The following is a 15378-nucleotide window of genomic DNA, read 5'->3' on the forward strand; positions in this document are numbered from 1 at the left end:
TTAGATGGCTGTTTTGGGGATGTTTTAGAAAGCTGATATTTGCCAAAACTCAGGGCATTTGTGTGTGTGTATGTGAGAACATCTTTTAAATAAATTTCAAAGTGAAAATCAAACTAAATTTGAATTTGAAATGACAAATCAAAGTGACTAATAGTGTCCATTATAAGTTTTTAACTCAATCTTTCAAAAAATTTCCCATGTTTGATAGCTTTTTGGTAGTCAATAACTGTTGCATTCACCTTTTCTGGGAAAAGCAAAAATCTTAGCATTACACTATCACTTTCATAAATAAGATAAAGTTATTGTCATATTAATCACACACAAGTGTGTATTTTAGGAGAATTCATATGAAATATTTATCCTTTTAAAGAGGCACTTAAAGAATCCAAATTCAGTGCTCACTCTTCCCAAAATGAAAAATGTTCCTTGGAGTATCTAATTGGGCTTGTAAGATAAGGTCCTGGCAAATCTCTCAGAACTTTATTGGCTGAGGGTAGCTCAAATAGAATTGCTCAAGGAAAGACATTTCAGAATCATAAATTTTAATAAATGTTGACACAATCAGAAAAATCTAGTCTTGAGGAAAAGATGATTCAAACCTTAAAGCTTTGCTAATGATCAATATACCTATTTTCTCAATAATAATTAAAATACAAATAACATTAATTCTCACCTGTATCAAATTTTTCAAAGGTGTGTGTCCTGAAGAAACTTTGTGAACAAATAAAGTTTCCAAAAGATATCGAATATAATGTATGCAATGGAAGAGGCAAGCCAAACTGGAAAAAAAAAACAAACATAAACATAAATATTAAATTCTTTTCCAAAATTCTTTCTTGCTTTGAGTTAATTATTTTACATGTTTGTTAGTTTACTACACTATCCACGTATTAGAAAATATTGATTCTGGTAACCAAACACAAATGTTTACTTTTATATTTTATTCTAGAATTCTTCTAAAGTTAATAATGAAATAACAGTTGTAAGAATCTGTACTTCTGATAATAAATATCATTTACGATATAAATCCTAAACTTTTATGCTCACATTTGCCCCACAAATAATCTAAATATTATAATTGCAAATGCCTTCATATCAAAATGCCTCAAGATTGAAGCAGACAATTTACAAATTTTAAAAAAGTAGAATTTTAAGATTCATAAATTATGTGCTTCAAATAGATGCATCTGACACTTGATAATATACAGAATAATTTTAATGGTCTGGTTCTCCTTTAGAAGGTAGTAAACTTGAGAAAGTTACAATTTCATTTTCTATAGTCATTAATGCATCATTTGTTTTTCTTTGCTTCTTACCCATATAGGATGTTGTAATATTTGGTCTTTTCATATATTTGTTTTTGTTGTATTCTAAGTTGCTGCCTCTTGTCGTTTTAATGTAGCTATTATTTTAAAAGTAAATACTAAATGTGACTTACAGAAGTATATCGTTTTTAGAAATACTAAGAAGAATTCCATTAAAATGAGTACATATTTTGTTTGAAGAAAAAAGGTCAAATCTCAAAGCTCTGCTATTAAGAAAATCAGTATGGATCAAGATTATGGAACTTTACCAATAAAGTTTGAACATAAAAAATAGCATGCCATTTACTCTTTGCAAAATAAGATATTGAGATGATTTATCAAGTTGAAAATTTATTTGAACAAAAATGAATTAATGTGGGTAATTCATTAATTGAGGTGTAACTCAGTGATAGAGTACTTATGTAGCTTGTGGGAAGTCCTGGGTTCAATTCCCAGCACTACAAACAACAACAACAAAAATGATTACTGCTTTATCTGTTAGTGACTTTAAAGAAAACAAATAAACAAACAAAAATAGACAATAGCGTCAGGAATGGCAAATAAATTATTACTTTGAACTTCAGAGCCTTGGACATCTTGACTGCTGCATCTGGGAATCTTTCCATGCCAAGGTATAGAAAGACAGGCCCATTTACAGGCAGCTGCTGTTAATGGCGTCAATTCCCATACATGGCAAGGAATTTAGATCATAGCTTTAAATTTAGATGCCTGCTAGCCTTAGGTAAAAGAGATACCAGTGTGTCTTAAGGCATTAGCTGCCTGGAGGAAGAATTACTGTGCAAGTGATAAGGGCCCTAACAGGGGCAATTTCCCACAGCTTATCACCTCTTGTTTATAAAGAGACCTTCTTTCCAATAATTACCTTTGGTGGCATTTGAAGGCTTTCTCCCTTTGTTAGGGTCAGACCAATAAGCCTTTGTTTTAAATATATTTTCTTGCATCTTTCTGTATTCTTTCTTTCTTTTGTTTTTTAAATAAAAAGCACTCACTATTTTTATATTCATTTATTTATTTGTTTGTTTATGTGGTCCTGGGGATTGAACCCAGGGCCTTGTGCATGCAAGGCAAGCACTCTACCAACTGAGCTATGTCCCCAGCCCCTAGTATTATTTCTTACTACTACTTTATCAGGCTTTTATTTACAGCAGGCCCACACCTCCAAGTGTTATTTCTTCTCTCTCCATGCAGGTTGTGAGTCAATAGTATCTGGGTTAAGTCAACCAGAAGTCTATCATTTATGAATTCATAAAAATATAATATATAATATACCTCTAATGTTAGGTACATGTTCTATGTGATGTGTATGTTAATAATTAACACAAAAATTATTCAAAAGGTGAAAAACAAAACAATGTGGGTATCTGGAGTATAAACCTTCTTAGGCAGCAAAACAAACAGACAAAAAAAGCAAATGTCATTATATGGAAGGTTGATTTGTAAATTCTAAGGATTGGTAAGGGAAATTATATCTCTCTTCATTTCTGGGTTATGTTTCAGAGTATTCAAAAAAATGCTTGAGTAGTACAACTTCCCACTTTTTAAAAGAAAGCATAAAATTAGCCGGGTGTGGTGGCACATGCTTATACTCCCAGTGGTTTGGGAGGCTAAAGCAGGAGGATCATGAGTTCAAAGCCAGCCTCAGCAAGGCTAAGAAATTCAGTGAGACCCTATCTCTAAAAAAAATGCAAAATAGGGTTGGGGATGTGGCTTAGTGGTTTAGTGCCCCTAAATTCAATCTCCAGTAACCAAAACAAACAAACTAACAAAGCCTAAAATTTAGATTAAATCTGGCAACATACCAGAACTCTAAATAAGAAATTTTGATTCAAGATATGATAGCCACGAAATAGGTCCCCAGTTTGTTTTATATTATTATAACACAGTGGCATAGAAAAGAGGAGACCATACATAGCATACAAAGCTAGAACATTCCTGTTGAGATATTTGCCCCACTGTACACAGTTGATAACTAAACAAATGTAATTTCATTTTGAAATATTTTTATTGTATTTGATTATGTTGGGCTTCCTATCTAGCACCAGATTTTTCTTTGTCCATTCCCAAACTTATTGTAAATTCACAAATAAGTTTGGGTCTAGTTCTTTTTCCCAGTCATAATATTTGAGAATATCTTATCCTTTATCAAGTAAGATTCAAGATGTGAGGGTTATGAAGTAAAGCACAGCTTTAACTCTACAGAGCTACAAGGGAGGCAGATCATAAGGTTTCTCTTGAAGAAGATGATGAAGGAAATGTTTAGCTAATAGGCTGTTATTCAGGAAATACTTGAGGAAGATAGAGATTTTGCAGGAGATATGTCTTTATTCCAGTGCTCAAAGGTTTCTAAGAGATCCAATGAACTTCATGGTACTTAAACATTCTGTATAAATTTAGCAAAACTAAACAAAACAGAAAATATTTTGAGTTTATAACATGACTGAAAGCAATTTGCATGACTTAACATTTGAGTTGTGACAATTGGGTGTGGAATTTGAAAATCGATTTTCTAAATATTGAGAAACAATATTATCCTGAAGTTAGAGTATCTTAGAAGTGTTGAGATCATTTTGCACATTTCTGTTAAATGTGGTCAGAAATCTGTTCAAAAGGAGTTTGACATCTACTCTGACATGCTTTGTATGCAGTTGTTATATTTGTTCTTCTGAAACAATATGACAAACAAACATTTATCAAAGAAATATTATTAAAGTTTTTGTGTTTGCATTTAAGAGCAGTAACCATTGTCAGTTAATTCTTTTGAGAATGCTGCTTAAAAATGTTTTTTATTTATACTGTGCTATGTATCTAGTACATATTACATATTTGCTCTAAAAAATTAGTGGTAGCCATTACATTTTCTTTCTAATCTCTCAACCTCAGTTGTTTTCTAAATGAATTAGACATTCTCTTCATTTAAGGGGGAAAAAAAAGAAGTTAATATTCCTAGGCAAGACCATCATCAGTGAGATCCAATGTCTCCTTACTTGGCTCTATCTCTGCTATCCTAGACTTCTTTATGTTGCTACCATGCACTAAAAAAATTTGTCATCCCTAAAAATCTATTACTTTTATTAGTATAACTGTATTATTTAAAATTTCCATTTTTCTCAAAATATAACAATAAATTTTGTGTAAATATGTTTTAACATTCTTTTTTGGGGGGAGTGAGAGGATACCGGGGATTGAACTCAGGGGCACTGGATTACTGAGCCACATCCCCAGATCTATTTTGTATTTTATTTAGAGACAATGTCTCACTGAGTTGCTTAGCAACTTGCTTTTATTGAGGCAGGCTTTGAAACCTTGATCCTCCTGCCTCAGCCTCCTGAGCCCATGGGATTACAGGCGTGTGCCATCTTGCCCAGTGATGTTTTAATTTTTTATGAAATCCATACATAATCAGTACAAATTTTACTTCAAACTTACATTTTTGTTGTTGTTGTTGTTGTTGTTCCTAGCAAGGGAGATGTGATATAAGACTCTGGTGTTCTGGGCAGCAACAGAATGTTATACATCACTGATTGCCACACAATCATGAAAGTGAACAGCTGATAAGTCTATGATTTACTATGTTGTTAAGCTATAATGTTCCATAAATTAGGCATACTACATGAATTTACAAATAAAATTTTCAATTTATAATGGGTTTATCCAGCCCTAAACCCGCTGTAATTTGAGAAATATCTCCTCCCAAAAGTGTAAGAGCTATATGAATCACTTACTGTACCACTGGGTGGCGTATACTTCTAGTGCTCTCTTTCCTGTCATATACATATGAGATCCTCAAATAAAACAGGAGGTATATTAGCAGAGGTCCTGTGTATTCAGCCAAAAATACCTGGAAAGAAGAAGGTAATTTGGATTTAAAATAATTTTATAAGTTTTCAAGGTTTACTTCTCTTCATTAGTATTCATCTACTGCCTGAACAGGTAAAATGGTTAGGTGAATACATGCTATTTTAAAATAATTATATAAGATGCTAACATAAATAAATCTCCCTTAGAATAACCATGCAGGAGTTAAGGAGAACTCATTATATGCAAATAGTTATTTTAAAATAAAAACATATATTGAGATTCAGATGATGGCAGTGTGGATCTAGGCAGCAAACGCTGACTCTTCTACAAATCCCAGGAAAAAAGCAGTAAAAGAACAATTGACCAGAAAGGTGGGTGACAGAATACCCGCTAAACTCAGTATTGGACACCTTGGGAGATGGGGAGACTTGGAATTTGGTTACTGGAGGAAAATCAGGACATTTCCTGACCCTAAAGTCTGACCAGGGTACAATTGGGGGAGGGGTAACAGAGAGAAAGAAGAAGAGGAAAAGCCCATAATCCTGACTTAACAATAGTTGAAAAGAAATGTGAATCAAATTAAAATGGGACAGAAGCAGCAAGAACAGTGAAGGAAATCACACAGTTCATCCCAAATTGTGGTCAGAAATCTGTTTCAGGCAAGGCAAGCAGTTTGTAGAGTCCACAACTAGCCAGCCTCTTTAGAAGAGATTGAATAAACACATCTTCTCCCCATTTACAGATAGCAACAAATAAAACCATAGGGAGCGCCTCTAAGGTGGATTGTCTCAGTGATCCATCTAGAAGAAACTTGTAGAGTTTACCCCCTGCCCTCCACAAGGGGAGTGGGTTAGAGCTGACATAAGAACAAATAAATCACTGCCAGGGAGTGCTAACTCCAATCTGAGCTCACCACAGCCTCTGCTTCATTTGAAGGCAGGCAAACTGACATCCTACCCTATTCAGAGTAACAGGTAAAAAACAATGATGTGCAGTAATCAGGGTGAGACTTCTGTGCAACAGACTGTCAGCAGGAAGCCCGCTCTCACAGGCCCCTCAGTTGCAGACAGCCACCATGTGCTTAGATAACATTGCTACAAAGAAGCCCCAGGAGAGGGGAGCAGGTGCTCAAGAATTCACAATAACCAGACAGCTACTGGAGCTCACACAAAGCCTGGCCCAATAACAACCTACACTCCAGTTGAGGAAAAGTCACCCACATCAGTCAGAACGAGAGAGGTTTTTGCCACAGACTGCTCACAGGGAGCCTGCATTCAGGTGTCACGCATTTGAAATCACCAAGCTTTATGCTGCCATAAAGAAATTCCAGCTGTGTGGAGCAGGTTGCCAGCATTCCAATCAGCAACAGTGCTCAGCTCTGCACCCTGTGCTTCCACACCCAACAAAAACAGTCAGAAGATGTACCACCCTTCCAAACATGCAGATTTGGGTCTCTAGTCTAACTAACAAGCACCATCTGGCAAGAAAACCATAACAACCATGGAAATAGTTTCTGTGCCCCAGAATCTCTAGAAGAATCCACAGCTGTGAGTTCCTGAATTTCCAGACATAAACTAAAAGTTCTTCAGAATTAAAGAAAATATATATATATACTGTTAAGATAAAGAACCTAATATATCTATAACATATTTCATGTATGAACAATAAAATTTATTTATTTTCTTCTCAGTTGGATATGGAACCTGGAAACTTTTTTTTATAATAGGCTGTATTTTAGGACACAAAGCAAAACTTAGCAAAGAAAGAGAGGAGGTGGGGAGGGAGGGAGGGAGAGAGATTAAATTCTATCAGATCATATTGGAATAAAATTAGAAATCAACAAAATAAAGAACAGAAACTATTTGTAACTTTTGGAGATTAATTAATAGAATTTTGAGTAAGGAATGGGTTATGGGAGAAATCAGGGGAGAAATCAAACAATTTTAAAAACAAATGAGAATGGAATTAAAACAATTAAAACTCTCTTGGATATTATGAAAGCAATTTTAACAGGAAAATTTATAGCATTGTACATTAAAAAACAAAACAATTAATATTCCAAGTAGATAATCAAATGTTATAGAAAAGTAAAAAAAAATTAAATAAGTAGAAGATACAAAATAAAATCAAAGCCAAAATTAGTAAAATTAAAATTTAAAGGTAATAAAAATTATTAATGTGACAAATATTTGACTCTTTTAAATGATAAAGATTGATAAACACTTAGCCAAATGAGTCAAAAGAGAGAGAAGACTCAAATCAGCAAAATTAGAGATGAAAGAGGAGATATGACCACATATACTTCTGAAATCCAGATAATCATTAGAATCTACTTTGAAAATTGATGTTCCAATAAATTGGAAAATCTAGAAGTTATTAACTTTCTAGATACAAATGACCTATCCAAATTAAACTAAAAGGATATAGATAGCCTAAACAGACCAATATCAAGCAATGAGAGTGAAACAGAAATTAAAAGCTTTCCAACAAAGAAAATCTCAGGACCAGATGGATTCTTTGCAAAGTTCTAACAGATCTTTAAAGAATAACTAATATCAATCTTTCTTAAATTATTCCATGAAATACAAAGAGAGGGAAAGATGGAATAAAAATCTCACAGATTCATCCTAAGACGCTAGTATCATCTAGATACAAAAACCAAACAGTCAAGGAGAGAAAGCCACAGAACAATATTCCTGATGAACATAGATGTAAAAATCTTTATTAAAATATTAGCAAACCACATTCAGTAAAACATTAAGAAGATAGTACACCATGATCAAGTGGGTTTCATCCTACTGATGTAAATATGGTTCTAAGTATGCAAATCAATAAATGTAATTCATTTAAAAAAATTAAGGAAGAGAATCACATGATTATCTCAAAAGTTGCAGAAAAGGCCTTTGACAAAATCAAGCATAGTCTCATGTTAAAAATGCTGGAAAATTAAGGAATAGAAGGAACTTACATCAACATTAGAAAGTCTATGTCTGACAAATGTAAAACCAACATAATGCTAGTAGAAAAAACCCAAAGCATTTCCTCTAAAATCAGGAACAGAAAAAAATGTACACTCTTACCAATCTTATTAATATAGTTCTTGAAAGTCTAACCAGTGCAATCTGGCAAGAGAAGTAAATTAAAGGTATACAAATAGAAAAAGAACTGTTAAATTATTTTTGCTGATGACTTGATTCTGTATTTGAAGACCCAAAAAGCTACACTAAAAGATTTCTAGGGATGATAAGCAGGTTCAGCAAAGTAGCAGGGCACAAAATCAATATAAAAGAAGGGGGAGGAGGAAGAAGAGGAGAAAAAGGAGGAGGAGAGAAACTATCACTATCCTGGAGTATAATAATTAATCTTCTGAGAAAAAATTAGGAATATTATCTCATTCATAATAACCTCAAAAAAAATGAAAAAGGAGGAGGAGGAGGAAGAGGAGGAATCTAACTAAAGAGGTAAAAGCCCTCTTACAATGAAAACTATAAAATACTGAAGAAAGAAATAGAAGAAGACATTAGAAGATGGAAAGACTTCATATGTTATAGCATAGACAAAATCAACATCATCAAAATGTTCATATTAACAAAAGTCTCATAAAAAATAAATTCAATATCCACTGAAATACAACTGATATTATTTACAGAACTGGAAAAAAACAGTGCTAAAATTTATTTGGAACAATAAAAAATACAGAAAAGACAAAGCAATACTGAGCAAGAAGGGTAATGCTTGAGGCATTAAAATACCTGATCTCAAAATATACTACAGAACTACAGTAACAAATACAGAGTGGTACTGGCATCAAAACAGGCATGAAAAACAGTGAAATAAAATAAAAGACACTAAGACAGACTCACTTAGATACTTTACTCTGATTCTAAATAAAGGTGCCGAAAACTTGTTGGAGAAAAGATGACCTTTCTAACAAATGATGCTAGAAAACTTAATATCCATATGTAGAATAATGAAATTAGATCTCTATCTTCCTTCCTGCACAAAAGTCAACTCAAAGAAGACTCCATACATAGAACTTAGACATAGAAATTAGTTCAGAAACACATAGAACTACATAGAAAAATATAGAACTACAGACATAGAAATTAGATCAGAAACACTGAGACTATCAGATGAAAGCATAGGCTCACTATTGGTACAGGTTCCAACTTCCTTAACAAGGCCCCCAAAGGTCAAGATACAAAAGTAAGAATCAACAAACTTGATGGCATATCAGAAACTATATGAGGAAAAAGATATATTTATACATGTTTTGGAGGGACTGCAAATGAATCTATCCAATGGAAAACAGTATGGCAATTTCTCAAAAGGCAGGAATGGAATCATCATATGACCCAGTTATAGCACTCCTTGGTATTTATCCAAGAGAATTAAATTCAGAGTGTAAAGCAATTCAAGCAAATCAGTGTTTATAACAGTGCAATTCACAATAGTCACGTTGTAGAACCAGCCAAATTGCTCATCAACAGATGAATGGATAAAGAGAATGCAGTATCTCTACAAAATGGAGTTTTACTAAGCCGTAAAGAATTATAGAATTATGACATTTGATGGTAAATCAGTGGAACTAGAGAATATTATGCTAAATGGAAAAAAAAACCAGACCCCAAAGCTGAGGGTTTAATGTTTTTTCTCATATGTGGAAGCTAAGGAAAATAATAAGAAAGCAAAATAAAGAAGATAAAAGGAGATCATGGAGTAGAGGAAGGTAGTATAGAGGGAGGCAGAATGGATGCAGAAAGGAGGAACTGAGGGATGTAATTGACCAAATTATGGTGTGTGTGTGTGTGTGTGTGTGTGTGTGTGTGTGTGTGTGTGTGTGTGTGTGTATGAATTTACCATACTAGATTTGCCTTAATGTATATCTATAAAGCCCCCAGTTCAAATAAATAAATAAAAGAAAGACCAGAAGCATAGAGGAAAGAGAACAGGGGGAAGGAAAGAGGAAATACTGGGGACTGAAAGGGAGCAAATTATATACCATATATAATGAGGTCAAAATGAACCCCACTATTATGTATAACTACAATGCAATAAATAATAAAAATAAAATGGACAACTATAACAGTATACAATAGTGAAACTGCATTAATACGAAAATAGAAAATACTGAAACTAATAAACTGATTTTTAAAAATTGAAACAAAGGAGATTTTATTTCACTAAACAACTTTAATGTATTTTTTTCACTTCCTCAACCCAATGTATACTCTTTCTTCCATAAGAACTGTCCCTGTCATATTCCATGTATTATCTTAACTCAGTTGATTTGACTCTGATTCAGACTGAAATAATTCAGTTCTTTTTTTTTATCATACCTTAATTCTAATGAGTGTAGTTGTGTGGCAAAAAGAATTGACTTCAAAGTGCTAGGGCAGGGAGAAATTATATTCTGCAGAATTTTTAACTAACAAGACACTAACAAAATTTGAAAAAAAAATCATCAGAAACAAGACAGTGTGACTGAGAAAAGAATAGTTGGTTGACTGGTTTTCTGATAATTTTACAAATCTGATAACTGCTCATTATTTGATTTTGTTTTAATGCTAAAACAAGTTTAAAGTCACTCTGAAATATTTAGAAAGAAAAGGAAATGTAATTAACTTACTTCTGAGTATTCAAGGATAATAGAAACCATACAGATAATGCTAAGTTTGACTGCCATTAACTGCTTTGTTTTCACCATTTTCTAAAGGAAAAAAAAAACTGAATCTGCACGCTTTGTTCAAATATGCAACTAAGACATTTGTTAAAATTATGTTCACCACTTTACTGAAATTTGAATTTATTATGTATATGTATGTGTGTGTGATTTTATATAAGTGTATACTTAAATGTAAGTCTATTACATGGTTTTTATAATAATAATACATAATAAATATGGCCTTTTTTACATGCAGGTCTCTGGTTATAATTCTACTTTTAGCAATATATCTCATAAGCCAAGAAAGACTTCTGAAGGTAAACATAATACAATATCTGGTTGATCCATTGTAAAAGCAACTTTGTTTGAGAGACTATCTTAATTTATGACTTATGACATGCCAGATTTTTCAAATATAAGGAGAATGTTCACTATTGAATGTCTGTTGATAGGGTCTAGTCAACACATTGTAATAATGAGGAAGGTGAACATTTTTGTACAACAACAAAAAAAGTTTAAAAATGTATCTCAGCATCAAATAATCTAATAAAATAACATTTGAGCAAATTCTCTAGACATAGATCAAAAAAGAACAATGATGTGAACAATAGTTAATCTGAATAAAAGTCACTATTTATTAAGTTAATAAAAGCCTACCATAGATATGAAGTTTCTTTGGACCAGAGGAAATTAAATTATATTCTTATCACTATGTCTCATAAAAAGAAATCTGAAAAGCATGCTAGTGTACATGAATATATTTCAGAAGGCTCAATACTTTATCACATATATTGTTAAGGCTGAAACATGGAAGTTAAAATGGTACATAAATATGAAGTGTACATATTTAAATCACTAGAGGATGATAATAACTAACTTTTGGACAATACATTTTTTGAAAAAAATTCATTTGAGTCTAAATATAAGAAAAGATGAAAGATGTTTTACTAAGCTGAGAAAGTAATCAAAAAATGTTTCAATATAAGGACCAGATATTAAAATGTTAATATAATAGCTTATCAAAATAGAATTGCTCTTCCACAAAGAAGTAAAAAATTAAAAATATATAAAAATCAGGCATAAGCAAACAGAAATGCATATGTACACAGGTCAAGTGAATTATAAGAACTTACAAAAAAATCTCCAATATAAACTATAATCTGAGATTCTATATCAAAAGAAGTAATTACATTTTCTACTTATTTTGAAGATATAATCTACATTTAAATTTTGACTTATTTCCATTATCAACCTGTACTCATTTATACTTTTTACAAAGTTTCTGGATTAAAGTAACATATTGCTTTTAATGCAAAATTCATTATTTCTGCTAGGCAAATGATGTAATTGAGAATTGTTGGAATTCTGTAAAATCTTCAACTTGTTATGCAATCATCCCTTGCTATCTATGGTGATGGATTCTGGGACCAGTGCAGATACCACAAGCCATGGTTGCCCATGTCTCTAAAATGACATAATATTTACAAATTACCATTTGCATTTTCTAGTATACTCCAAATTATATCTAGATTATTTAAAATATCTAATAGGATGTAAATAGTATGCAAACAGTTTTATGCTGTATTTTTTAAAAAATATTGAGAAAAAATAAATGTGTTTATGTCCAGTACAGATACAAATATTTTACATATAACAGCATAGTGTATGATCCATGGTTGTTTCAGTCCATGCATAGAGTGCCCCACAGAAATGGAAAATCAACTGCATATGTATATTTCTAAAATGCAAAGGGGAAATGGCAACTTTATTTTTTAATAAATAAAAGCAACAACATGAGGATGCATTGTTGATTGTTTGGAACTTGCATACTCAAACAGTGTTTATTGCATTTGATCCTATCTTGAAACGGAAATCTTTTCAGCACTAACAATGTTAAGGTGTTAGAATTACTTTATTGTCATAAAATTACCAAATGGAAATTGGAAACAAAAGAAATTGCCTGTTTCAGACTTGTAGGAAATTAACAACAAAAATAAAGTGTTTCCAATCTTCATATCCTCAAGAAAAGAGAAGTACAAATAAAATTACGAGAACACTTTCCAAAAATAATATCACTTTGTATTAATGAATGTTATTGAAGATAACATAATATTACATGAAAATTGGTTTTAACATATTTTTAGTTTGGTTGTTATATTTGATTGTTATATGGAGAAGTTTAGTTTAGGTACTAGGTAATTTAAACAAATCATTCTAATGAGCCCAGAGAGAAAAAAAATTATCAAAATATTTTTAATAGTATTCTTAGGTTTCAGAGAGCTCTTGAGTCTTTGAAGAATTGAGATTTCAAACCTTTGAAAAGGTGCTCTGGAGAAAACCAATTGAACCTGGGGTATGAAGCCTGATAAGAGCATGAAAAATGAATAAGCAGATCTTTGACCATACCCAGGAATGTAAATAATAATATTAAATTAAAAACCTGTGGCCCATTTTCTCTCAGGGATGAAGATATCTAATAAGTACTGTATTTACAGGTACTATAGCTCAGCCTGAAATAATTTTAATCGTTGATTAGATCTAGATGACCTGGACCCAACAGTGCAATCAGTCCATCCAGAGTATTATAAATTATCTTTGAAAGAAGATAACATCACCCTCAGACTGAGTTAGCTTTCAAAGTTTTTCACATAATATTTTTGTACTTGTCAAAAGTATGTGGGTATACCATGACTGGGAATATTGTGACCTAAATTAAGGGGAACAGCAGATATTTGAAATAAATGCGTTGAAGATTTACATGACAAGAATAACACACACACAGAGAGAGAGAGTTAAAAGCCTGTTGTTTATGTGTTCAAAGACATGGTTGAGAATTCCAGATACCTGAAAACCTATAAAGACAGTATTCTTAAATTAAATCATTTTCAAACTGAAAACTTTTTGCACAGTGAAAATTCTTGTTAGAAGATAAAAAGAAAAGTTAAAGATGAAGAGAAATTATTTGCAAATCACACATTAAACAATGGACTTTTTTAGAATATATAAAGAACTCTCAAAACTCACTGTTATCACAGATAATTAAAAAAATATGTGCATAGAGAAATGTACACAGATGTTCATAGCAGTATATTTTATAGTAGCAGATTACTGAAAATCATGCAACTGGATTTCAGAAGGTGAATATTCCAATAAACTACATTTCCATTGTATAGCCAAATACTATTCATCAATAAAAAAGAACCAAGTATTGACACATATAATAACTATCATGAAGGCATCGTACTTAGGGAAAAATCAATGTCATTCGCCCAAAAAAACTGTTTATTACATCATTCTTTACAAGACAAAAATATTGAGATTATTGCCCCACGATAGAGAAAAGGTTATGTGAACATACAGGAGTAACATGAAAGAGTTTCTTAGAGGAGATAAAATAATTCTGAAGTTGATCTTTTTTGTAGAGGCATGAATTTAGGCAGGGAATATACACATTAATGTAAAAAATGTTGAAAACTAAGATCTTAATTTAATAGTATTTAGTAATGATGATTATGATATTTTCATATTAAGATTTTATCCTCAATCTTTTATTGAGGTAGGAGGTTTTTCAATAATGTGTAGCACACTTACTTCGTGCAAAACATTAAAATCTAAATTTTTACTTTGCTAAATTAAATAGATTATTTCCAAAAAAAAAACCCCACAAAATGCTTAGGAGCACATTTTAATGTTTTATAAATACATATGAATGTTGTATGTTGTAAGCCATTGCTTTTGTTGTATAATTTATTTGATATAAAGTGAGTGTGATTGCAATGTAATGTGTATATTTTTAGCATTTAATAGGACTGGCTCAGTTGGTGAAAAATGATGTGTGAACCAGAGGACTGATTTAAAAATATCCAGCCTATTTCCAGAGTTCTCTTTGTCATTTAGATGACTTTCTCCTCAAATAAGATATAATTTTGTAGTACAGTTGTCATAGAATTCCACATTAGTGCTTTTACTATGCAGAGCTTATCCAAACGTTGCAGCTGGAAATTTTTAATGAACTCATGGTTAATGCTGCTCATCCTGACACAATTTCTGTAAACAGAATTCCCTTTTCATCATAAATGTAGGAAAAGAATCCTCGAATATTTTAACTTCAGTAGATCAAATCATCCTGTCCAGAATCCCTTTAAACCAGCTATGGAGGTGTCCTGTTTAAGTCTTAAAAACTTTGTGTACACAATGCATACATTAATAGTTTTTTTATTTTTTCCAAATATTATAATATAACTTTCAAGGATTTGGAACCATCTAAATTCAGTTTTTAGTGCAACAAATTATCATTCAAAAGCTCGACATATTTTGTAAACCGTAACAACTATTTACAACAATAACATCAGACCTTTAAAATAGAACTGAAAAAAAAAACCATACAGAAAGAAAATACACCTCAAGAGCAAAGATTTTTAGAAAACTGACAGATATGATGATATTTTCATTAATAAATGTAAACTTGAACTTCTGTTTTAGAGAATTAAATAATAATGTGTGAATTAAGCTGCATTTGTAATAATTTTTAAAATTGGTTCTTTAAAGGAAAAGTTCAAAGCACTATGAATGACAATGCTGATTTTTAAT

General features: G+C 31.8%; 1 protein-coding gene across 1 annotated transcript in view; it reads right to left on the reverse strand.

Moving 5' to 3' along the window:
- Tecrl (trans-2,3-enoyl-CoA reductase like) overlaps positions 1 to 15378 on the reverse strand; it is an 82920-nt gene that overhangs the window by 12926 nt on the left and 54616 nt on the right. The window contains exons 5-6 of the mRNA XM_005331725.5: positions 5048 to 5163; positions 674 to 779 (exon numbers count right to left, since the gene is read on the reverse strand). Of these exons, the coding sequence (XP_005331782.2) occupies positions 674 to 779; positions 5048 to 5163 (222 nt within the window). The remainder of the gene's footprint in view (positions 1 to 673; positions 780 to 5047; positions 5164 to 15378) is intronic.

Source organism: Ictidomys tridecemlineatus, chromosome 9 (genome assembly GCF_052094955.1).
Source record: "Ictidomys tridecemlineatus isolate mIctTri1 chromosome 9, mIctTri1.hap1, whole genome shotgun sequence".
NCBI lineage: Eukaryota > Metazoa > Chordata > Mammalia > Rodentia > Sciuridae > Ictidomys > Ictidomys tridecemlineatus.